At 41.3% G+C, this 24424-nt stretch overlaps 3 protein-coding genes across 4 annotated transcripts; 2 read left to right on the top strand and 1 right to left on the bottom strand.

The window, feature by feature from the left end:
• The first annotated feature begins 3582 nt into the window (after positions 1 to 3582).
• On the top strand, positions 3583 to 8388 carry LOC146496063 (tumor necrosis factor ligand superfamily member 10-like). Of its 2 annotated transcripts, none has more exons than XM_085144118.1 (6): positions 3583 to 3992; positions 4929 to 5060; positions 5347 to 5383; positions 5487 to 5558; positions 6709 to 6950; positions 7598 to 8388. In XM_085144118.1, exons 1-6 carry the CDS (start codon positions 3879 to 3881, stop codon positions 7805 to 7807), a joined length of 807 nt encoding a protein of 268 aa, XP_085000244.1. In that variant the 5' UTR covers positions 3583 to 3878; the 3' UTR covers positions 7808 to 8388. The 2 variants fall into 2 exon arrangements, with proteins under 2 accessions (XP_085000244.1, XP_085000243.1); XM_085144117.1 differs by having other exon boundaries at positions 3593 to 3992; positions 5344 to 5383.
• A 1070-nt stretch (positions 8389 to 9458) lies between these two features.
• LOC146496062 (E3 ubiquitin-protein ligase MSL2-like) lies at positions 9459 to 15515 on the bottom strand. The gene is made up of 3 exons (XM_085144112.1): positions 14437 to 15515; positions 11805 to 13210; positions 9459 to 11384 (listed from the first exon to the last, which is right to left on the bottom strand). The coding sequence occupies exons 1-3, from the start codon at positions 14576 to 14578 to the stop codon at positions 11082 to 11084; spliced, it is 1851 nt and encodes a 616-aa protein (XP_085000238.1). The 5' UTR covers positions 14579 to 15515; the 3' UTR covers positions 9459 to 11081.
• Positions 15516 to 18288: 2773 nt separating this feature from the next.
• pccb (propionyl-CoA carboxylase subunit beta) lies at positions 18289 to 24102 on the top strand. Its single transcript, XM_085144113.1, has 15 exons — positions 18289 to 18567; positions 19112 to 19231; positions 19305 to 19373; positions 19466 to 19522; positions 19652 to 19765; positions 19978 to 20088; positions 20272 to 20380; positions 21643 to 21763; positions 21842 to 21923; positions 22015 to 22138; positions 22225 to 22332; positions 22541 to 22641; positions 22965 to 23063; positions 23149 to 23248; positions 23355 to 24102. Exons 1-15 carry the CDS (start codon positions 18322 to 18324, stop codon positions 23474 to 23476), a joined length of 1683 nt encoding a protein of 560 aa, XP_085000239.1. The 5' UTR covers positions 18289 to 18321; the 3' UTR covers positions 23477 to 24102.
• Positions 24103 to 24424: the final 322 nt, after the last annotated feature.

The following is a 24424-nucleotide window of genomic DNA, read 5'->3' as shown; positions in this document are numbered from 1 at the left end:
TGATCTGCACTGATTATTGCAGAAAGCCAAAACAAATATATATATATATATATAAGTAAAAAAAAAAAACTTCTCTGTTGAACATGGGGCATTATCAGGTTGACTAAATGTACTCATTGTGTTTCCTTTTGGCAAAACTATAAGCTGGAAATCACAAATATTATGTGAATGGTCAACCAGTCTACATACTCATATAATATTCTGTACTTTAAGAGATAGCTTGGCCCTGCCACAGACTGGCGATCTGTCCAGGGTGTACCCTGCTTCTGGGATAGACTAAGGTTCAAGGATGTCCTTTTTTTCCCTGCCTGGCAGCTGCATCTTCAGCATTCTTTGCCCCATTTATCCACTATCCCTCCTCTACATATCTCCAGACCATCTCAGCCTTGCCTCTCTCACTTTGTCTCCAGACTGAACCTCAGATGTTCCTCTGACATACTAACCTCTAATCCTGTCCCTCCAGCAAAATCTTAAAATCTCTCTGCCTCTTGCTCCATCTCTTGTCTGGATCCATGTGTCTGATTTGGGAAAGATTTTATACTAGACGCCGCTCGTGACACAGCCTCTTCATTTATCCAGACGTGCGATTAATACAAGGAGTAAGACGGCCTATGCATGCATCTTAATTAGTTTCAAGAGAACTGAGTGAATATTTTGGGTGGCCACACAAATAATTGGTTACAGCCCTAATAATCAGTGTAATCCTGCCCCCTGCAGGACTACAAGACTATCTTTCTCTTCTGTAGTAGCACCCATTTAACATGATGTAACTCATTTGTTTGGTCTGATGACAATTTATTTTAAAAAGGAAAATGGCATTGCTGAATAAATTTTGACCATAAACAATGCAAAAACATTTATTGAATAAAATCATCTGGATTTGAACTTCAAATACCTCAAATGGAACCTACTAGTTAATACTGAGGGAAAAAAAACATCTGTCTCTCTGTGAGGGATACATGGTGTTATAAAACTGTGACAGTTATGAGAAAAATAGGGCAAAGCTCTGAAACAAAGCTTAGACTTATAGATTTAAAGGACACTCCATCTACTCCCTTCTGCACTCTACTTGTCTTGTCCCTCCCCTGAGGCTTCTCCCCCCTGCGTTCCTCTCAGTGAAGTCATGGAATCTCCCTAAATTCCCATCTGAGGACTACAGCTGCTCAGAAGAGAAAGTGTCGAACAATGCATCGAGACACCAGTGATTTAGCTGGCTTCCGTAGAAAGGTGTTTCCCTCACAAGAACCTACTGCATCTAAATATAAGAACAAAGACACAGAGCTGATACACAGATTAACATGCAATTCACTATCACTATGACTATAAATGAATGTAGGGGTTACAATCAAATATCTTTTAAATTTGGTTACTAGGAAAGGATATATGCTATATGCTTTTCCATATAGTAAATCTCTTAAATGAGCAAAACAGTAAATACAAGTAAAGTCCCTGATTTAACCTTTACCATTGGGTAGTATATAATAAAATATACCAGTAATTAATTACATCCAAATGAGCAAATTAATTAACTATACAGCAACAAACATCATATAAATAACTGACTAAAAATACAATAGTTGAAGTGCAACATATATAAATTAGGTTAGTAAGTACAAGTATATATAAATATACATCTTCCACATGATCATTAATTGTTGAGCTTTTCAGAAGTAGAAAATTGACTGACAAACATTTACATGATCAGATAACTTCCTTGTTCATATGCCTTGAATATTAATATAAGCATAAATATAGCATATAATACATATATAAATACACCAAATAAGCAATTAAATATACTCATTAATGAGATATAGCAGTCAAATGCACAGTATTTCAACTATTGTCAGTCAATTGCACAGTGATTAGTTGTTATTAGTGTTTGGTTTGTGCAAACTCTACTGCTTAGTTGTCCCCACCAATAACACTAAAAGACCAGGAAGACAGCTTAAGTGGATTATTGCTGAATTCTTTCGTTGGTTAAGAAAAACTCCTTACCACCATCTAACCAAGTCAGGATCACACTGGAGGAAGTAGATGTATCATTGTCCAAGTCTACACTCAAGAGTTACCTTCATGAATAGAAATACAAAGGGATCACAAGAAGGTGAAACTACTGATTACACTCATTGAAGAAAACGGGCATATTTCCCACAATGTCTGACTATTCCTTTAGGCATCGAATTGCTAGAGGATTAAAGCTAGCCAAGACCTGCATGAGAAAATAGCTGACACAGGTCAAAGGTCACCAAATGTCTCAAGGTAAGGAGAAGAAATAACAATAAGACAAATGGAAAAAGGCTGATAAAATGCAGGTTTAAATGCATGTTTGCTGTTGAAGTTTTGACAGGTATGTCTCTCATGGTGTCGTCTGGCTTGCCTGAGGCCAAATAGTCTTCAGGTATCACTCACCGTTTCCATTCATTCTCTCTGACAAGCCTGGGAATCGCATTAGTCTTTACTCTGCCTTCCGCATTTTTGATATTTTAATCTCTGCTGCGATCCTCATTTAAACTTCTGAGTACATTTTTTTAATGTACTTTGGTGCTGCCTGCTTTAGTGAACCTGCTGGGAAATATTCAGCGATGTGCAAATGTGTGAAGATTAAAGTTACATGCGTGCGGCTTTGAATGGGCTTTGCATGCTTTCCCTCAGCGTTTGATTGTTGGGAGGGTCACTCACATCCTGGAGCTGTGAACTCCTTCAGCCCCACTTTCACTTCCTGACACTGACAATAGAGCAAGGGTTAGAGGTGATGGAATGAAAGCACGGGAACTACTCAAGGTTAAATTCTCCCGATTAAATCACTCCCCTGTGACAAATACTATGTGGGTACGCAGAAGCCCTAAAAATGGCAGGTCATTCAGCACTAATCAAATAGAAGTCTCTCAGATCACCACACAATAGCAGGAAGGCGATTACTTTCAGATGCTGATGATCTGCTACCTGCGCAGTACTTCTATCCAAAACGTCCTCACAGTGTTAGCCTATTGCTGCTTTGATTTGCTTTGCACAGTCTCTTACTTGCGACACATACAAGTGCACATGTGACATACAGCACATGTTTTAACAATAACCGCTTTATTTCCTTCATCAAGCAACACCCAAGCAATGCCAAGAGGATAACTGCAAGCCAAGGTTCCTTACTTATTCCTATCATAAAAGAGAGACAAAACAAAATTGCTTCATGGCTACATAAACCACAACACATGTTACGGCTGACTGTTTCCAGGGCCTTCATGTTGTCCTCAATTATCCCCACATTTGGGGAATTAAGTTGTAAAAATGCACTGATTAGTTGCTTCTTGGACACAGTGACAGATTTATTGAGTTGTGAAATATGGGTGAAGTTGAGGACACTGGGATTAAATGTCGTAAAGCTATTCTGAGTCATACAAAGAAAGACATTTTTAGGCACTATTTTGAACTAATTCAAGATTGCATATAGTTTTATATGGTTTAAGCATATACATACTTTTCTGTCTGTGATTGTGACCTTCTTTATTATATCATAATATGACAGTACGTGACTTTATTAGTAGCAAATAAAAACGTTTGAAGTGGGACAAAAATGAGTTTTTATTGAAAAAAGGAAGCAAGTTTTGACATTTCCGACACTGAGTGAAGGCATCCTAAAGTTGCATGTGCAGCAGCTCCCTGCCCCTTTCTATCTAATAACAGTGACATCTTGAGGCTGTTGTAATGCTCCATACCTCCCTTCTGCTCCACCTACAGACGCCTGCACACTTTTCCTCCCTCCCTCTCTCTTTCTGTCCTACACAGAAGAAATGCAACAGAGCTTGATCTGTCTCTCTCAAGCGCTTTCTTGATCCTTAACTTTTTTTTCTAGCACTTGGTGAATTCAGTCGTTGTGTGATATGGCCATGTCCATTTCTGTCCAGAGTCTGGGGCTCATCTTACTCGCAGCAGTCCTCCTCCAGACCATCGCGGTCGCCGTCAGTTTTATGTACTTCAACAAAGTCCTGAACACGGTAAGAAACGCGTTTGGTTTGCGTGGAACGCATGAGAGTGAGTGAGAGGCGTCAAACATGGTGTCCTGACATGCTTCATGGGAACAAGCTAAGCTTACTAAGAACACAGATCTTCATTGAGGCATGCGGCTCATACCTGTGGAACAAGATAAGTATGATCGAGGACAGAAGAACTGCATATTAAAATATGAACTCCAAATGACCTGTGGACCGCGGACAGGCGGATATAGTCAGAAAAACATTAAAACTGCTTTACCACTTTGATTTAATTACCTCAGAAATAAATGCGCTGGGACTATTTTTTAAAGAGAAATTTAGAAAGGTTATTTAGGTTACTCGTAATAACCGTAATAATCCCTGCGGGAATTTCTGCACCCAGCGCCGGACAATGAGAGCGAAGAAAGTTGGGGCGAGATAACATTAAACAATTGGAGGAAATGGGTTGTGACACCCTAAAGCAACGCATTTCAGAGACGGGTAGACATTGTGACGAGCTGAAAACGCCTCTAAAATATCATAATTACGAGAATCACACACACGTCTCCGCTCAGACACACCTGTGGCGCAAGGACAGCCTGCTGACATTATGTTTTGCGTTGTAATGATGTTTCCAGCAAATTGTCAAGCACGCACATACACACGCAGTATGTCTTATGGTGATTACAGCAGACTTAAAGCTGTTAATTTTTTAAAAAGCCTTCTAAGCACTGTTGTTCACCTCATGGAGCTGCATCCAAAACAGGTATTTTGAAGCCAATGTGCGCAATCCATGTATATCAATGATGGTTCTGCCACAGACACTTACACCGGGAGAACATGTAACCTAATACCCAGTGCCTCAACTTTTATGTTTACAGATCAGTTAGTAGGTAAGAAGAATTTGCACATGTGTCTGATTAGTTTCACCCTGTTCTACTTGTTGTTTTACTCTCATAGATGCAGGAGAGTTTTTCCAGGAGCAGCATGTCCTGTCTTGTAAACCCAAATCTGCACTTCCTGGACGCGGCAGAAAAGAAGAGCGACCCCTGCTGGCAGGTCACGCAACAGGTCCACTACTACTTAAAGAAGGTTTTTATTGATCTTTGTTCAGCTGAAATTTGATAGAGTTGGTTACTTCTAATTTGACTATTTTGATTGTTCACTTTTGGAAGTCTCATCCTTAAAAAGGAAATCTGCCATCACAGCTGGGTTAAAGCAGACTGGGTACTGAGGGGTTCACGGTAGTGACTTCCTTGCTGATTCTGATTGAGTTAGTTTAGTGATTCTATGTTTGTTTGTATTTTACATAACTGGTAATCTCTTTCACTTCCGCCTCTCTTATTATTCCTCTGTTTTGTTTTGTTTTTGTCAGAAGATTGCCGAAAGATTCCAGATACCTACTCCCGAGAGAAGTAAGAACTATACCATTCAATGTCAATCACACTGTCACGCATGGCTTCTTACACTGAAAATGTCCCGTGTGTATGTGTGTGTATTCTGTTTCATTTTTCATAGGGGTCTCTCTTCCCAAAGTTGGTGCACATGTGACTGGTGTTGTCTCATCAGCAGAGCCTCCAAATTCAGAGAGTGAGGATCATTTTATCAGTTACATTTGATTCTTAAATGCATAACAAACACCCGAAACACATAACACGTGTGCACACTGCTTTACCTTTTCAAGGCCATAGGTTAGGAATTTTGCTTCCAGGCTTCCGAGGCTCCTTTCAGATTTTGTTACCTCCTCACACCTACATGTCTGTCAGGGCTTGTACAACCGCTCTCTCATACCCTGGAGTTTCCTATGGTGTTTTTGAGATGAGTCATTAGTCTTTGTCTGGGAAATGAAAAAGAAAAAAAGCTCATATATTGCCTACCTAGATACTTTCCAAGCATTGTATGTAATGGACTATCGATCCAGTGTACACAGACCCGCTGAGAGGAATAGCATGTAAAAGGAAAGCTTTGAAGCATGTGAAAGGAATTCACTTTAAAGGTACAATGTGTAGAATCACATTTGTACCTTCATTGTGACTCTTCAAAAAAGCAACTTTAAAAATGGCGAGCTCGTCTTCTTTTTTCAACCACAGTGGAGGGATCTGCATGTATTTGATTTGGCATGGACATTTACGCCGGATGCAGCCCACCCACGGACTTTTGCATGTTAGGTCAGCAAGGTGCATTAAAACCGGTGTGGTCTTTATGTTAATAAATGTCCTGAACAACATCGCCGCAGTAAATAAGTGGGGAGGACGGGGAAACAGGCTAGGATCATGCATTACTTTGTCTTATTTTTTTCCCATGCTACCACTAGAGGGAGCCAGTCAAATATGTTCACATTGTAATAAACCTCTTGTCCTGATGTGGTGCAGGTGTCTGACTGATGCGCGACTTATTTGACAGTCTAATTTATTGAATAGGGGTTTAGTAGTTCTAGATTAGGCACCATGTTAGAGGAAAAAAATAATTCTTCCACAGTATGCAGCACCAATACAAGGCTGAACATTATTTTAATCTATTAGAGAAGCAGTTGTGGATAGCTGCTGGTCTGTGGGCACATCTGTGAACATTAGTTACCCACTGACTGTACATGTCATGAACATTTGTTTATAATTTGGTTAGCAGTTACTGTTTTAACAGTGTTTAATAAAACTCAGTCTTGAAGCTTTAAGTGTTTTTTGTATTTCAGTGATTTTTCTATGCATATATACTATGTCTTACTTTCTGTATGCGCGTGTAGCTGTTCCAGGTTTACGGAGCAGCAAGGGGTACCTGGGAGAGCGCATCAGAGAGTGGGAAGGCCAGAGAGGCCTGTCCTTCTTGCAGAACATAGAGCTGAGAGGAGGAGAGCTGCTGGTGCCCAGAGCAGGCCTCTACTACATCTACGCCCAGACCTACTTCAAACTCCCCTCCATGGGGGAGATGGACGGGGAAACAAGAGAGGAGCAAGGAGCTCAGCTTGTCCAGTATATCTACAAGAAGGTCAAAGCTTTTTTTACTTATTAAAGGATAACTGGTGGAGATGGTTAGCTATAGCTATAATTAGAAATTATACTATTGGTGTTTTAGCGAATAAATATTGTTTCATGATGTTCGAAAGAAAGTGTACTTTATTGATCTCCGTGGGGAAATTCCTCTCTGCATTTAACCCATTCACTTACAGTACCTTGCTCAGGGGGTACCTCAGGGTAGCTGTTCAGGGGAATCGAACCCCCGACCTTCCAATCATGTGAGAGATGGAATTAAAAAGGCAGCTAAACCTTTTAATCCAAGAAATCATTAACCATATTACATAGTTTTCTTCCAATATCTATATCTGTCTTAAAAGTACACACTTCCTTTTTCTTTCAAATACATTAAAGGACATTTAAAGCTCACAGCCTTCAAGTGTTAAGTTATTTTATTTGCTCTTGTTTGAGATGCATATATCCTTACAGGATTTCCTTTGAGCTTGAGTCGGTTTAAATAACCTCAGTGTCAATCAGGATAAAATGAAATGAAGTCTTTTGCCTGTGAATTTAAACCGAAAGGTAGAACGCTTACAAATCAGTGATATGTGCTGATGCCATGCTTTATTCATGTTTATCTTCTTTTTTTTCTTTCTTTTTTTTTTTTGGTGTGGCCCACAGATGAGTTCCTACACGGCACCTATCTTACTGATGAAATCGATTAGGAGTGTCTGCTGGCCTCGGGGTCAGGAGCCTGGCCTCTTCTCTCTGCATCAGGCTGGCACTGCCTTTCTACAGCGTGCAGATCGCCTCTTCATTACTGTTAGCAATGCTAGTGTCATAGAGATGGACGGTCGGGCAAACTACTTTGGGGCTTTCCTCGTGAGCTAAAAATAAGCATCCAGGACTGAAATTTTAAAAAGGCTTGAGCAGAGGTGAAGCAGAATGTTGCTTGATAACATAAGTGGCAGTCGGATGGAACAGGACTGGAAAAGAAGAAAAGACTGTAAGGATAGCAAAAGGACTTCTTCGGGACCACGGGTCATGTATGACATTCCGGAAATAATGTCATCGAAATAAATCCATCAGTGGCCTTTTAATTGGTCGACCTAACACAGGATATGAATTCTGTTTTCAAGCCTGAGAAACTTCATGGAAGCTTGATGTACGGCAGCAAACGTGGATTATGTTTTGCATTCGGATAGATAAGAGGTGCACTTGGAACCATACAATAGATACAGATTTAAATGTCATGCGTGAATGCCCTCTATTGAACCAATCCGTTTTGCCTGCAGGTGAAAGGTGAGTTATCAGTCACTGGAAAGGGCAGTGATGTTGGGCACATTAGAGGTCTTACATCAAAAATTCTGACAAGATTTTACATGTTGAATATTATGAATGAAACTTCCTACTCGTTTATGTCATCGCTGTGCAATCTAGTGAATCAATGTGGTATTAAAGAGATGAAGGGATTCTGAAGTTCTCAATGCCTTAACAAAACACAGATGCATCTCACAAAATGAGAACACCCTTTAGAATTAGTACACCCAACAATAATCATGGGGAAAACTGCTGACTTGACAGTCATGATCTGATAATCATTGATACCCTCTACAAAAGGGATAAGCCAGGATGTCATTCCTGTAAAAACTGGAGGTTCAGAGTCTTGTAGTAAAGCCTATTGATAGAAAGTAAGGGGAAAAGTAGGGAAAACGGTGAAAATACTTCAAGTGTTGGACTGAAGCTGGAATCACAGCATCAAGAGCCACTACATGCAGGTGTCTTCTGGAAAGATACTACAGCTTTCTCAATCCTAATATCAAATCACATCGGAATCAAAGGAACTTACCTGGGCTAAGTTGCTCAGTGGTCCAAAGTTTTCAGCTAAAAGTAAAAGTTCTAAGTCCACTCAAAACTTTATGCAGTCTGTGACGATTTGGGGTGTAAAGTGATCTGGTAGTGATCTACCAGGAGATTTTAAAGCTCTTCATGCTTCAATCAAGCTTTATGGAGCTTCAGATTTTCATTTCCAGCAGGGCTTATCTTCCCAGAGTTCCAAAGTGACTATAAAATAGTTTGCTGACCATGTCAGTGCTGTGACTTATTCGTCAGCCAACTTACCTGACCCAAACCCCGCAGGGGTATTGTCAGAAGGAAGAAGAGAACGGTAGGAGATAGCATACCCAAGAAATGAGCTGAAGGCTCCTATGAAAGCAACCTGATGTTCAGGAACACCTCAGCAGTGACAAAAATAAATCCCTTCATTCATTGATGCAGCAAGTTTTAGTAGCAACCCGCACTATTAAAATAAATTACCATAAAAAGAATTTTCATGATATTCTAATATGTGAGATGTGTCAGATTATACTGTATTTTAAGTGTTTTCCAATACATTTTTACACTAAAGTGTAAAACACAAATCGTGATTCCCCCCACATACTATATCACTACATGTATCCTGAAAACTACTGGATGGATTGCCAATAAATGTTAGTGAAGACGTTCATGGTTAATTAAATTTTAAGACAATACTGAAAAAGTAAAAAACTATCGTTTAATTCATGTTGTAGTACATGTTTCCATAATATGGCAGTGAATGTTTCAGCAATAATAATCACTCCCCAAACAAGAGTTTTTACACTTAAAAAAAAAATCAATACCAAAAACTTAATCAGGGTTCAAGTAATGCCCAAAAGAAACACATTTTGAAACAAACACACACACACACACACACACACACACACAGAGGAAGATAGGTCATATTATAATCCGCCTTCTAATTTCTTGCCAATAAAGAACCACCAAGGTGTGTGGATGGTCTTCAGTCTCTTTTTGGTCACTGGACTGGACTAACAAACATATTGTAGTTACAGCCGAGACAGTAAACACAAACGCGGACAACACAGCATGTTGAGTTATGGGAGGGCTTCATTGTGATTTAACCAAAAGGAAAGACAGTGGTACCAAATCTTAAACGCTTGGTATCAAAAATAGTCTCTGAGTTGGTCTCCGATCAGTCTGAACACTACGTGTGTGGGGAAAAAATGCATGGACAGAGCATATTTTATCTTGTAAATGACGACCTATGGCTTCGGTTTATCTATACACACACAGAGTCATGTACAATCCCATAACCAAAGCATAACAGAGTAACTGTTTTTGAAGACAGTCAGCTGAAGTCTAAAATGGCAATACTGTAAACAATTGTGTGTGCGTGCACTGGAGCTGGGAGCCTCCGTGTTGGTGCTCCTATTGCTATGCTAAGAACGGTTTTAGTTGTAATTTGGCCAATCAATCAGTCCTCACAACCCAACAACCGCCTCCCCACTGACATTACAGTAAATCTCACCAGGCACATACACACAAACACTTACACACACACACACACACACACACACACACACTCACAAACTGTGGAACCAGCCAAGTGCTTTGACATTATCTTGCTGCCTGTACAATGCCTGCATCAGTCAAGTTCATTAAGACAAATTCGTTAACATCCGACAGTACTTGGATTGAGTGAATTAATGAGCTAGAAAAGGCATACAGTCTTGTGTGAGACATACGATCTACATATATAAGTCACAAGAGTCCTTCACAATTATGGTGTGAACACACAGAGGGTTAAAGATTAGTAAGGGCTGTCCTGACACAAATTCTGTATTTCTAAAGCTTAAGGACTAATACTCAAACATGAAAAATGCTGTAACCTTGATATGATGATGATGTAGTTGTTGTTGCACCAAATGTGGGGGGTAGGGGGGATTCACAGATACTCGAATACTTGTGAGTGTACACACAAACAAAACCTGTGATAAGTTTCTATTGCCTCTTAGAGTATGTCTGTGGTCTATGAATGGAAAAAAAAAAAACCCACCTGTGATGTACAGAACAGCCTAAGAACCGAGTTTAAGTGTTAACTAGAGACAGGCAACAATAAACACTGGCACACAGGCACAATACAGGAGGCTTTGGCACACCCATGCTAGTCGTACTACTCAGCATTTTCTGACACAGAAGGAAAGCAGATTACAGGACAGGACAGACCCATAGCTGCCTTAGATTTCCTTCCCCTCTATGGGGTAGGTACACGTTTTCTGACAGACAATGATGAGTTGTCACATTCTATCAGCACCATGCTGTCTATTTTTGGAGTCCCAGCCTCTCATCCGATCAGCAACTCGAGGCTCTCCTCATAGTTGGGCTCTTGTGGGGGGCTGGGGGACAGGAAAGCTGTCGAAACGGGGGTCCCTGTTGCGGTGGCAACGTTGAGGAGGGTGTTTGCGCGGATGCTGGTGGTTGCCGGGTTGCGGAGGGCGGCGGCTGCTGTGATGCTGGTGAGGTTGATACCAAGCGTAAGCCGCGTCTGTTCTAAGGCCTTCTCTGGCACTGCAAAGGCCTCGAGCTTTTTCTCACCATTGGCCATGTAGGAGTTCTGGCAACCTCGACAGATGCAGTCCAAGCATGCCTGCGAAAGATCAGAGAAAACAGACAACAGTGTTACTCTAGCTACACAGGGCCAGTGTGGCACAAAAGATGCAAAGCTTTCAGTTTCTGATACTGTCACAAAAGAATACAAAAACCTGCCTTTACTAGGTTTGAATATCACTGTATTTACATTTAAAATGCAAAAAAATCCAGTACATTAAAGTTTTTTTAACACATCTAATAATGCCATAAGGGTTAAACAGGTCTATAAAGACATATTTTTACTTAAAATAAAACGTTCAAGCACTGATCCGCTTCATCTAATAGTACTAAAACATTGTCATACGTTTACACTAACACATTATAAAATAGCAGCATGAACAATCTACACAAACTCACATAATGACAGCATTAATATTTAAGCGTATAATGTGCTCATTCAATAGATTATTGGTTTTACCTTGCGGTTTGAATAACAGGGACAACGCTGTCCCCTGCAGGTCAACACAGACGGATTCTGAGTGGCTCTTCCACATTTACAGCCCTTCTTCTCCACTGGCTTCTTATATGGAGGCCTCGCAGGTGCTGGAGGTACCAGGCAGCCTGCCATCAACCGCTGGTCTTTGCTTCTTTCCTTTGTCTTGGAAGCGCCACCAGTGCGAGCCTTGACATGTGGCTTCTTAGGGCTTGGCTCCGGATGTTTCCTGCCACCTTTATTGTGGTTCGGCGCAGGTCGACTGGGCTTAGGAGGTGCTCCGTTGGGAAGCGATGAGTATGTGTGTGCTGGTACTGTTAGGGAAGGCGTGGGTGGATGTGTGTGCAGTGTGTGAGAGGGATTAGGAGTGTGTGAGTTTGAGGAAGAGCCCTGCAGGATAGAAGCAATCGGGAGAGGTTTCACTTTTTCCCTGTCACTCTCTGAATGAGATCGTTTGCGGTTAAGGCGGACTGGTGGGGGCTTGGAGGCTGAAGGAGGGTCAAAGGAAGATGTATGTGTGTGAGCACCATGGCCTGCCACTGTATTAGTCCTGCCTGTTTGAATCTGTGTGTAGTTGTGAGCTGCATCCAGCTGTATGTACATCTGAGTGTGTGCTCTGTCCGTAGCTGTGTGTGTGTGAGTATGTGTCCTAACCGGCTGTGTATGAAGAGAGTCTCGACCAGGTTGAAGGGGATCCAATGTCTGTAACACCTCTTCCACACTGAGGAGCAACACCTCGCCCTCCTCTACTTCCCTGCTACTTGAATCCCCATCCCTGAGTGAGCACACAGTGCCTGGTGTTGGGGCTAAACGTCCAGTGGTCAGACTCAGTTCCAATCCTCCACAACCGGTATTGGATACAGACAGGCCTGCCTGTGCCTGCTCCTCTACCAGCTCGCATACCTCCAGCTCAGGAGAAGAGGGATCTACGTCCTCCAGCACGTCTCCATTGCATTCCTGTGGTCCATTGAAACAGGGAGGATCAGAGGAAGAGCTCTGAGGTACAGCTGAGAGCTCTGCAGGAGCAGGTGGTGCCTCTGTGGGCGTGAGGGACTCAGGAGCTGAGGGATTCACATCTTCGTGCACTAGACTTGGGTCTTCCATCTCGTCTTTGTGCGACAATAGCACCTCTTCTAGCAAAGCCATTACCTCTGGAGACCCTCCTACATGGTTGCTGACACACGACAGCAACGGTGAATGAATTACATAGAAGCAGAGCTTTCTGTAACACTGCACCAGTAAAGAGAGCTGTTTGTTCTCCTGGAAGGAGGAGTGGTCCTTACAACGGCTGCATGATGGCCTTATCTGCATTTTCTGGCCTTTACAGCCCAAGCAGACATAATGCTGACACTCTGGATGTGTCTGAGAAATTGGATCTTGAAGCAGTTTACCTGAGAGAAAAATGAGAAAAAAAATCCACCTGTTTAGTACCTTTGAACAAAGGCACAGTTACTATGGCACAGTATATAGCTGGCCATGAGACATTTATACTCAGCTCCACCTCACGTAATCATAGCTTTATAGAAACAGCTGTATTCTCAATTAGCTACAATAACCATTTCTTAATTATAATTCTTACAGATACATTTGTGATTTTTTTTAAAGCAACAACAGCTATAAACTAACAACTATAGCATAGTGGATTACAAATTCGATTGGCAAGCAAAAGGTCCCCAGTTCAATTCCAGCTGGAAAGACAAATCCCTTTGGGGTTGGGTCAGGAAAGGCACCGGCTTTGCCAAATTAAAAATGTGACAAGGGAGCAGCATAAGCATATATTATATCCTATAATTATATATCACTACCACAACATCACAGAGATGGAAAATATCTGATCAACAGTCAAGGACCCAAAAAAATGATCCAGTCAAAGTGAAATGAATCAGAGAAAGCTGCAATTCATAAAGGTGAAAAACCTGGAACAAGTGCTTAATTGATTAAGTTAGTATCAAAATATTTGATAAAAAGTTCAGTTAATGAACGTTTACCAATTTATCAACGACTTGTTCGGAATCTACATATCAACTGAACTAGCCAGAACCATATCTGCACCAAACTTTTTTGTTAATAAGCAAATAAGAACCAAATGAGCTTAACAGAAATATTATTGATATTTACTGCTTACATGACCAAACATGTAATTCTGACTGAATATTTCACAGGAGAATTAAGCATAGCAAAACCACTGTCAAATAATAGGGAAAGGTCAAAAATGTTGTCGCGCATAGCTCTGTCAATATTGTCCGTCTCCTCAGTGCAAGCTGTGTCAGCTCATATATTCCACTAGCTAAGCGGGCTGGTAAATAAAGCATGAATAAGAAACACATGGCTCTGCAGCAGGCACAACAACGGAGCAGTCATCTGTCTTGTCAAGAGGACTGATGACTGGTGCTCCAGCCTCGGTTGCCAAGGAGACCACGGAGACAAGAGCGACAAATCGTGTCACAACTGCTGCGATCACACGCACGCCCACGGACACTTCAGTCAATATTAATGGTAATTATTTTTTAATACAATTCAGCCAATGTATGGCTCAAAACTGAATACGGTGTCGCAAATAACATTAAAGCTGGACTGAAAGTGTGTTGTGTTGCTATAATATTCTCAAATCACTTACCACAGACAAGACATGAGAGGGACTTTCGGAAGAAGGGCAGTAGTTTGTACATCTCTGTGAAGGAATGAGGCTGCCGCGGGTCGCACTGCAGCACGGCCCGGCTGGCAGACACGTAGAGAGCGGTTGCATTAACCGGGTTCATGGCGATGTGCTCCGCAGCCTCAGGGAAACACGGTCCGAGGAAGGAAAAAAATCCAGCGGCTCGTCGCAACGTAAAGAGAGCCCAGCCTCAGGGTGATGGAGGGGATGTAAATTGGTCTAGCGACGCAACAATCAGTCACTCCAGTGTGCCAAAAGAGATGTTAATCATGAATCAGTAATATATACAATATGAAACAACGACCATGGTGAGGCGGTTATCGCTAAACGCGCACGTTAGCTAGCTTGGCAGGTGGCTACCTAAGGTTAGCATCACCGGTTCGCAGTCGCATTTAACCAGCGAACTCTTTCATATCACAGTTACAGTTCCTGTTAATTCGGACCTATTAGAGTTATAATTATACTCATCTCTAACAAAGTCTAAGGGCAAACGCTAACTCGAATGAGCAAATCACCCATAATTAAAAGGTTAGCATTACGTAGCTAACATTAGCTTACTGCATCAGCCGGACGCTTTGCACAAGAGATCATCGATGATAGCCATAGAGCCAATCTACTCTACAATCCAGTATCCTCGTCGATGTTTAACTGAACAACGGACTGACGAGATCATGAATTCACCGGGTCAGAAATCCGTTAACAGATTCCAGGCGCGCACTTGATGTAAACAAAGCTAACCAGCTAGCGTTAGCATGGCTAGTCGATTTAGCTAGCGAAGAGTCAACCGTATCACTAACCCCCCTGGGTGGCTTTATACGTCGCACGTAGGAGCAAAATGCGACCGGCTAAGAAAAATTCTGCAATTTTGGTACGTTTTGCTGTAATGCTCGGAGAGAGGTGACCGAAACATAGCTAACTTGCCGTTTTGCAAATGCATCAATCATTCGATTTTCCACTTTTCCTCGCATAAACCCCTATCGACAGGCATGATCATCACGCGAGATTTCCACTAGTTACCGTGGTTACCGCAGCGCCTTTCCCGTGTCCTCCATCGCTTTATTTCCTCACTGTAACGATTATAATTGGTCATAAACTACGTAGCAACACGCTACTTAAAATTTATTTTTATTTTAATAAGAGGGTGGAAAAACTTCCTTAAGCATGGGGCTACTTTATGCATAACAATTTACATTTTGGGGAATTTTTGCCAGTTTTTTCATATATATATATGTATAGAATACATTTTTAATTCGCAAATAAACGCTGATTCATAGGCATTATTATTTTATTACAAATTACATGTAAGAGGGTTAAAATTAGAGTAACCGGGTTCTCAAGTTAACATGACTGAATGGATATATTATGTCATTACTGTTTTCTCAGAAAAAAGATACAGTCACTGGACTGTATCTTTGGACACTGGAGAAATATAATTATATAAATAAAAGAGGAAAACTAAAAATAAATGTATCTTCTACGAGTAACAGGGTTGCATTGGTTAGAGTGTCACACTCAGAAAAGATATAGCTAAAAATACAAAATATGTCAAAGATGACTGACCTTTGGTACACCCGTGGTGTTAGCACAAGACTCATGTCAAATTACTTCTTCTTTGTCGTGCCATCTCACTGTTTTGTCTCCTCGTTTTACGGGAATGCGCATATACACAAGGTGCAGAGCATATGAAGATGTTAAAAAACGTATGTAACTGTTCGAAGAGACGTGTATTAACAAAATAAAAACAGAAAAGGTGGATTTACAACTTATTTTAACTGTTATACTTGACATGCAATTTGGTGATCATGAAGTTGGGGGTAAGAGAAAAATGCCACTTTGTATTTAAATCGTATTTTGGAATCGCTTTTTTAAAAACTACGTTTAGGGCAGGTATAATTTTTATGTATTTTGTAAATTCATTATTTTCAAATTCATGGTTGGGACATAAATAACCCTGCAATTGTAGAGTGACAGCGCTAAAGCTGGCAGGAAGGTCTGCTTTACAATATAAACTCAGGGCATAATGTCTCTGTAACATGACATCCAAGATGGGCAGAGCTCCTGCCCACCAGCTGTTGCGAGGACTTTCTGTTTTCCGATTGGCTGCGCGAGCTCGCCCCCCTTTCGCTATTGGTCAGAATTTCATAATTTGACTCCCCGCCCGCTGTTGTCCTAGAACTTGCAGAAAATACTTGCAGACCAACTACATTATTTTCCCAGGTTGAGAAAAGTGTATAAAACACGACAAAGAAAAATCAGCTCACAGCTGCAGTAGATGAAGTGAAAAATTTGCACACAAATGGGGATTTAAACTGAAATAACTAAACCAAAAATCCTCAAGTCATCTGTTTTTCAAGGCAGCAGAAGATCACAAAAAATGTCCCTATTTGGGGCATGGACAGCATTTGAGCAAGTATAGACATCTATGTGTCACATGATTTGGTATAGTGGACTATATAAATAAGCTGAGAACAAATGCCAAAATATAAAATATATACTTTATTCTGGGGTTTCAGGGATACACCTGGAAATAGGGGGAAAAAAGTTTTTAAGAAGCTATTCTCTACTGCTCATCCAGGTCAGGATTGCAGCTGGGCTGGAGTCTATCCCAGCTGTTGTCGGGCAATGGATTTAAGAATTTATAGGGTTTTCATTGTATTTCCAGCACATGTATTCTCATGAGCTGAAATTAAAATTTGCAATCATGTCAGGTTTTTCTTTTTATTATTTTGCATAGGAAATATTAAGTACAAATAAGACATAAAACAAACATGTGAAGAGGGTAGTGCAAAGGCACAAGTGATTTATCACATCTGTTACCTCTGGCTGTAGCAGAGACTACAGAGCACCAGCAGAGTTTAAAAGTCTTACAGCCTCTGGGAAAAAGATCCTTCCTCAGTCTGGTGGTTCTGCTCTAGATCACAGCTTCCTGCCTGAAGGGGAGTCTTTCAAGAAAGAGGAGGCAATTTCCCTGCATCTGCTGGTGATGTCTGTGGTGGGGGTGGGGGGGGTGGGGGGGGGGGGGCAGGTGCTACAAACAATAGTCTATGCAGCTTTCACCACCCTCAGCAGAGCCTTCATCTCTACCACAGAGAAGCTCCCATGCCACACAATAATGCAGAAGAGCAGGACACTCTCTCCCACACATCTATAGCAAGAGGACATTTGTAAGTCTATTGCAGGGCTGATGCACATCCACAACTACAGCCAGTTCAGAATCACCAGCTGAGCTAGCATGCCTCTTTTTGAACTGGAGTTGGAGGCTTGCAGAGTCACTCAGACATGCAAACTACACACAAAGGCCCCTTTGTGTTAAAGAATCATTTAAATTAAATGATGGAATTACTGAGTTATATTCCAGATGTTATTGTGACACATCTCAGGAGTATTTGAAGGCTTCGGCACATCTTAAGATTAAACCTCATTTGTTTGGGGTGATATAAAGGCAAAAAGCAAGAATTGTGCTATTTACAAGTATAGCTCGATGGTTTCAGTCTTCCCTGATTCTAGTGCATAGTTCAGAACTATATAGATTCTACAGGCCTAGTGTTTTGATACTGACAGATGGCTCCTAAGAATTTAGTGAAATACATAAGAAAAGTGTAGCAGATCGTTTGTTAGTATGCACTATATCCCCTGACAGTTCTATTGCAGTAAACGGATATAACAAACAGCAAGTAAGATGTGAAAAAACAAACATGTTTTACATAAAATTAAGCTCAGAAAGGGGTTTTCCTCCCTCTTTATTGATCGTCTCCCGAGCCACACTCCATTCCACTTGGTGGCGCCCCAACGCTGGCTTGTCAACAGACATTAAACACTAAAGAAGAAGAGCTTACAAGCACAGCAATGATGGCGGCCATCAGTGTTGCTCGAAGCAGTTGCGGACTGATAAATGGTTTGAAGGTGTCCTTAAGGAGCGTGGCGCGAGTAAAATATGGCCCAGTATCGGTAACAGTACCGCAGACGAGTTTGCATCGGTCGTGCCGCTGGTACTCCGTCAGCCACCTGTCCGTTAAAGAGAGGATTGACCAGAAGCGAGAGGCGGCACTGCAAGGGGGAGGTCAGCAAAGGATAGAGGCACAACATAAAAGGGTAAAATCAGCTATCGCAGACCGAGGCTGTTATTTTTTATATATTAACACATATTTCTTTTAATTATATAATATCATATGCTTCAAATTCATTGGCAGCCAGGAGGTTGGTGTTTTAAATGTCAGGCTCAGGGGCTTGTTTGTTTTGCTGGTCTCTCGCACATCTCTTAAACAAAAGTTTATTATTATCATTGTTATTATTTGTTTTAGCCCTGAAAGGGTTAATTTTATTTAAACAACAAACTTCCCAATAACAAATGTTTTTAAGGTATATGTAATGATTTATTTTATGAGATTGGGATAAACTTCTGACAATTAAACAGCTCACAAACTGGTAAGGGATTAAATAATAAGACCTGACAAATTAGGGAAGTAAACGCCTATAAAGAGGCAGCTTTGCTTATGGTATGCAACACTTAAAACATTGATCTAAAGCAATCAGACATTTCAAAACCATAGCTTTTGCAGTGTGGCAGGCAAACTTTCTGATGGGTGACATATCTGATGCATGACTGTAATAAATTTACTATTGTGATGCGGTCCAGGGTAAGTTGACAGCCAGGGAGCGAGTGCAACTACTGCTTGACCCTGAATCCTTTGTAGAGACGGACATGTTTGTGGAACACCGTTGCGCTGACTTCGGCATGGAGCAGGACAGAAACAAGGTAACGGGGCGTGCAGCGTGTTTCTTATTTTGCGACATTTTCAGTGAATTTTGATCATTTTTTTCTCTCATAGTTCCCCGGTGACAGCGTTGTGACAGGCCGAGGTAGAATCAATGGCAGGCTCGTTTATGTTTTCAGTCAGGTACAGTGTTCATTCATTGTACAGAAAACCTACATGTGGCAACTCGATTTTATGTGACATTCTCTTTGTCTTGCACTCTGTGTTTTTTGCAGGACTTCACAGTTTTTGGCGGAAGTCTGTCTGGAGCTCACGCACAGAAGATATGTAAGGTATACAGATGTTTCACAGTAACATTAAACATCGTGCTTGTCAGCTGTGAGCAAGTTAGCGTCTGTATGGGTGTGTTTGTCTTTGGTCATTTCATTCATTTGATGTGCCACTTTTAAATCTGTGGTCAGATCATGGACCAGGCCATGACGGTCGGGGCTCCGGTAATCGGGCTGAACGACTCTGGAGGAGCTCGGATCCAGGAAGGAGTGGAATCTCTGGCTGGATATGCAGATATATTCCTGGTATTTCATTTATATATTTTTGTGCAGACCTTTTCATGTAAATCAATTCAAAATGTCAAGTTTTGCACCTGATGATTTTTTGAGCTCAGAAGCTTGAAGCCCTACATTCTTTTCGGTTTAACATTCCACGTAAATGGCGGGAGTCATGTCTGTAAACTCATCATCAACAGCTGGTGTCGTATTTCTGACACTGTACGTGTTCTTGTTTCCAGAGGAACGTGATGGCTTCAGGAGTCATCCCTCAGATCTCCCTCATCATGGGTCCGTGTGCAGGAGGAGCCGTGTACTCTCCTGCTCTCACAGATTTCACCTTCATGGTTAAGGTATGTAGCTGACACAGTAAAATCCACTGTAGGTAAAATATTAGTTTTATGCTATTTAAGCTGCAAGAAATATTAAAAAGTCCTGAAATATTTCCAAACTGGCACGCAAATGCTATTTTGTGTTTAGAGAAGAGATGCATTCAATTCCTATAAGCACAGAAACATTTGTGTTTGTGTGTTTAGGACACATCATACCTGTTCATCACAGGGCCTGATGTTGTCAAGTCTGTCACCAATGAAGATGTGACTCAGGAGGAGCTTGGTGGAGCCAAAACTCATACCACCGTGTCCGGTCAGACTTTTTTTTTTTTTTTTTTTTTTTTTTTGATGTGTGGATGTTGAAGAGTTTTGTAAACTAAGCTGTAGCAATCACTGGTGCTTTACCAGTACTGGCTTTAGGTTTGTCACATTTACCAGTCTGAGCTGGTCTTGAGCCACCCTTCATTTCCACCTTCGGGGCGATCGTGGCTCAAGAGTTGGGAGTTCGCCTTGCGATCGGAAGGTTGCCGGTTCGAGCCCCGGCTTGGACAGTCTCGGTTTTTGTGTCCTTGGGCAAGACATTTCACCCGTTGCCTACTGGCGGTGGTCAGAGGGCCCGGTGGCGCCAGTGTCCGGCAGCCTCGCCTCTGTCAGTGCGCCCCAGGGTGGCTGTGGCTACAATGTAGCTTGCCATCACCAGTGTGTGAATGGGTGTGAATTTTTTAAACACTTTGGCATGCATAAAATTTTATGTTTTGCACTAAGAAATGATTCCCAAAAACTGAATAAGTGTAGAACAAAACAAGAAATAACAGGCCTAAAAACTATTTTCTGCATATAAACTGTATGTGAAAGTCATGTCATTAAGAAATTGGAAAAAAGAGACCTGACACAGTTTACAGCCATCTGTAAAACACAGTGGAGGATCTTTTGTGGTTTGGGGATGCATTTCATCCAGTGGGTTTGGAGATTTTGTCTGAATTGATGGAATTATGAACACAGAAAAGGAATGTAGTTCATGATGGACCCATCGTACATGACCATCTGGAAAGCATCTGATTGGCATGAACTTCATTTTTTAGTACAACGGTGATCCCTGCCAATTCAATAAAAGCATACCTAAATAGAAAAACACACAATGGAAGCTGGACCTCAACCTTATTGAAGCAGTATGGGAGAATGTTGACAGAGAATTGAACAAAAAGCTGCCAACATCCAAAGAAGAACTTTGAATGTCCTTCAGGAATTCTGAAGACTACTTAAAGAAACCTTACTTAAGTTCATGCTGTGTTGAAAAACAAAGGTAGTCATACCAAATATTGACTTTCAGGCTTGTTAGAATTGTGCAAACCTGCTTTTGCTTTATGCAGTTTGTTTTCATTCTTGTTTGCATGTTTCTTTGGCCTCTTTAGTCTAGCACAATATACAGAAATGAGGGGTGGTTTAAGACTTTTTCACAGCATCTTTTAAAATCTGTTTAGCAAATGAAATCTAATCAAGGATTACTGCTCAAGTCAGGGTGTTTAACTCATCTGAGAGAAACTCTCGTTAAAATGTCTTATTGCTTTTTCGTAGGTGTGGCTCACCGTGCTTTTGAGAATGATATTGAGGCTTTGCTCAACCTGCGAGAGTTTTTCAACTTCCTGCCACTTAGCAATCAGGATCCCGCACCTATCAGGGAGTCCCATGACTCTAGGTAGGCAGTAACCTTTGCCCTCATTGAACTAATTACAAATCCCCTCCTTTTTTGTCTGATGTCTCATTTGTTTTTCAGCGACCGTCTGGTACCATCATTGGACAACATCGTCCCTTTAGAGTCAACTAAAGCCTACGACATGTTGGACATAATTCATGCAGTATGCGCACAAACATACACCTTCTAACATGTACCACAACATCTCATTTCCTTTTTGTGTGTGTTTAAAAAAAGTTCTTTTTCTTAATCAGATAGTAGATGAGAGGGAATTCTTTGAGATCATGCCCAACTACGCCAAAAACATTGTGGTGGGATTTGCCCGTATGAATGGACGCACTGTGGGCATTGTGGGTAATCAGCCCAAAGTAGCTTCAGGTAAGAAAAATATGTGAATAGCTAACAGTTAAAATAAAAAAAACCTCAATCCATTCAGTCCATTTTGTACTTGTCTTGTTTGTCAGGCTGTTTGGACATCAACTCCTCAGTGAAGGGAGCCCGATTTGTTCGCTTCTGTGATGCTTTCAACATTCCCATCATCACGTTTGTGGACGTGCCAGGCTTCCTGCCAGGTATTCTTGGATAATATCCTCATGCATGTACACACAGGCTGCAGTTATGTGCAGGGCATGTTTGTCATGCTGAAGTTCATGATTTAATCGGTTTAGTTTAACGACCAGTGATACTCTGGTGAGTTGGATGAGACTGAACAGACCACCTGTAGAAAATCTGATAGTCTGAACCCCCATCCAATAGAACTGCTGTGTTTTCTCTCAACAGGCACAGCTCAGGAGTACGGAGGCATCATCCGACACGGAGCCAAACTGCTTTTTGCTTTTGCAGAGGCCACAGTCCCAAAAATAACCATCATTACCAGAAAGGTGTGTGAGGTTTCTCTTGCACATCTGGCTCAGCTGTTTGTTGTATAATGCGCTGCCTACAAAAAGCACCTCCAAGTTCAGTGAAATGAAACTGCCACGTTGAACTGCGAGCAGTGATGATAACTCAACACCCCAGTGTTTTTTTCAGAATAAAAGCCTCTGTAATAATTTCACTGGAATCTTTTGTCTGAATCAGCTACAAAAAAACAAACAGTTAACTTAGCATTTTATCAGTTTTGATTCTTTTACATCTGCATTCATTTACTGTCTGAAATGCTGCTTGTTGCTGAATTAATCCTTATATTTTGGTCTTTGCATCCCAGGCGTACGGAGGAGCCTATGATGTGATGAGCTCAAAGCACTTGAGAGGAGACGTGAACTACGCCTGGCCTACAGCTGAGGTCGCCGTCATGGGTGCCAAGGTACACATTACCTCTAGGTTTTTTGTTTGTCCCTTTCTCTCCGCTTCCTTTATTTTTACAGTTTTAATTTCTTTTTTTTCCTCAGGGTGCCGTTCAGATTATCTTCAGAGGAAAGGAGAACCAGGCAGAAGCAGAGGCTGAATACGTGGAGAAGTTTGCTAACCCTTTCCCAGCTGCTGTCAGAGGTAAATCTGCTTTTTTTTTTTTTTTTGACTGTTCCTGCTCTTTATCTGCTGACAGTGTATACGCCAACAAACCGAGTACATCTTTATCCGACTGTGCTTGTTTTAGGTTTTGTGGATGACATCATCGAGCCAGCGACAACTCGCAAAAAGATCTGCCAAGATTTAGAGGTGCTAGCCAGCAAGAAGCAGGTCAACCCCTGGAAGAAGCATGCCAACATTCCTCTGTGAAAATGTTCTCCACACTAACACTATGGAAAGGCATTTGTATTGACTTTTACATTTCAAATGAAATGGGGGTTTTTGCACACAGCAGATCAGCAAACTCAGTTTTCACTGTTTTCTCTCACCCACCTTTAACGGTACCTCGTGACATTGGGAGCCTGTCTATTAGATTTAGTTTACCACTCCACTGAAAGCAGCAAGTGAAGATCACTCCTGAAGTATAATTGATTTTATATTTGGAGGAAATACTAGAGCACTCGCAACAAAATCAGGATGTGTATCTTTAGTACTTTATAGTTTATATTAAATCCCTAAAAACATCTGAAATAAATGACCCCGTAGTCGTACACAGCGGTCATATTGGCAACTACTGTTGATATGGCTATCTAAGAGGCCAGAGATTTAGTGTTAGCAGCAAATGCAAACATACTGAAGTTTGTTATCATGTGCAATGTTTTCAGAGTTGTTCATATATTATATATCAGTTTTTTACAGTTCGGTGCTTTCAAAAGGCACCTAAAGCATTTGATGTCCTCCATTTAGGTCAAGGAGACGTCCTTACCAACAGGAACTGTGCCTTTTCTCTGTGGCAGGCTCTGTACTGTCATCTGTAAAATAAATCATGGCCTCAATATTCTGCGTGTTTATTCATTTTCTTTGTTTTAAAAGTCATGATTGCCAGAGACGCTGGATCATATCTGGTGGAATCTCAGACATTCTTTTAAGTGTGCATGATCAGATCTAGCTCCCACAACAGACACACAATGGGATGGAGCTGGTGTAGTCTCATAGTTTAAGGGTAAATGGTCATAGCTGAACCGGTCACAGTTTTCAACGACTTAAAGGGCATAAAGTCTGAGGGCCAGCCTGTGTACAAAAGGATGTGATGAACTACACTTCTTAATCGATACATTTTGACTCTTTTTTTTTTTTAAATTTAATTTAGTTTCAGTT

The sequence above is a fragment of the Neolamprologus multifasciatus genome, chromosome 19, assembly GCF_963576455.1.
Source record: "Neolamprologus multifasciatus chromosome 19, fNeoMul1.2, whole genome shotgun sequence".
Taxonomy (NCBI): Eukaryota; Metazoa; Chordata; class Actinopteri; order Cichliformes; family Cichlidae; genus Neolamprologus; species Neolamprologus multifasciatus.
This window is presented reverse-complemented; position numbering and strand designations above follow the sequence as displayed.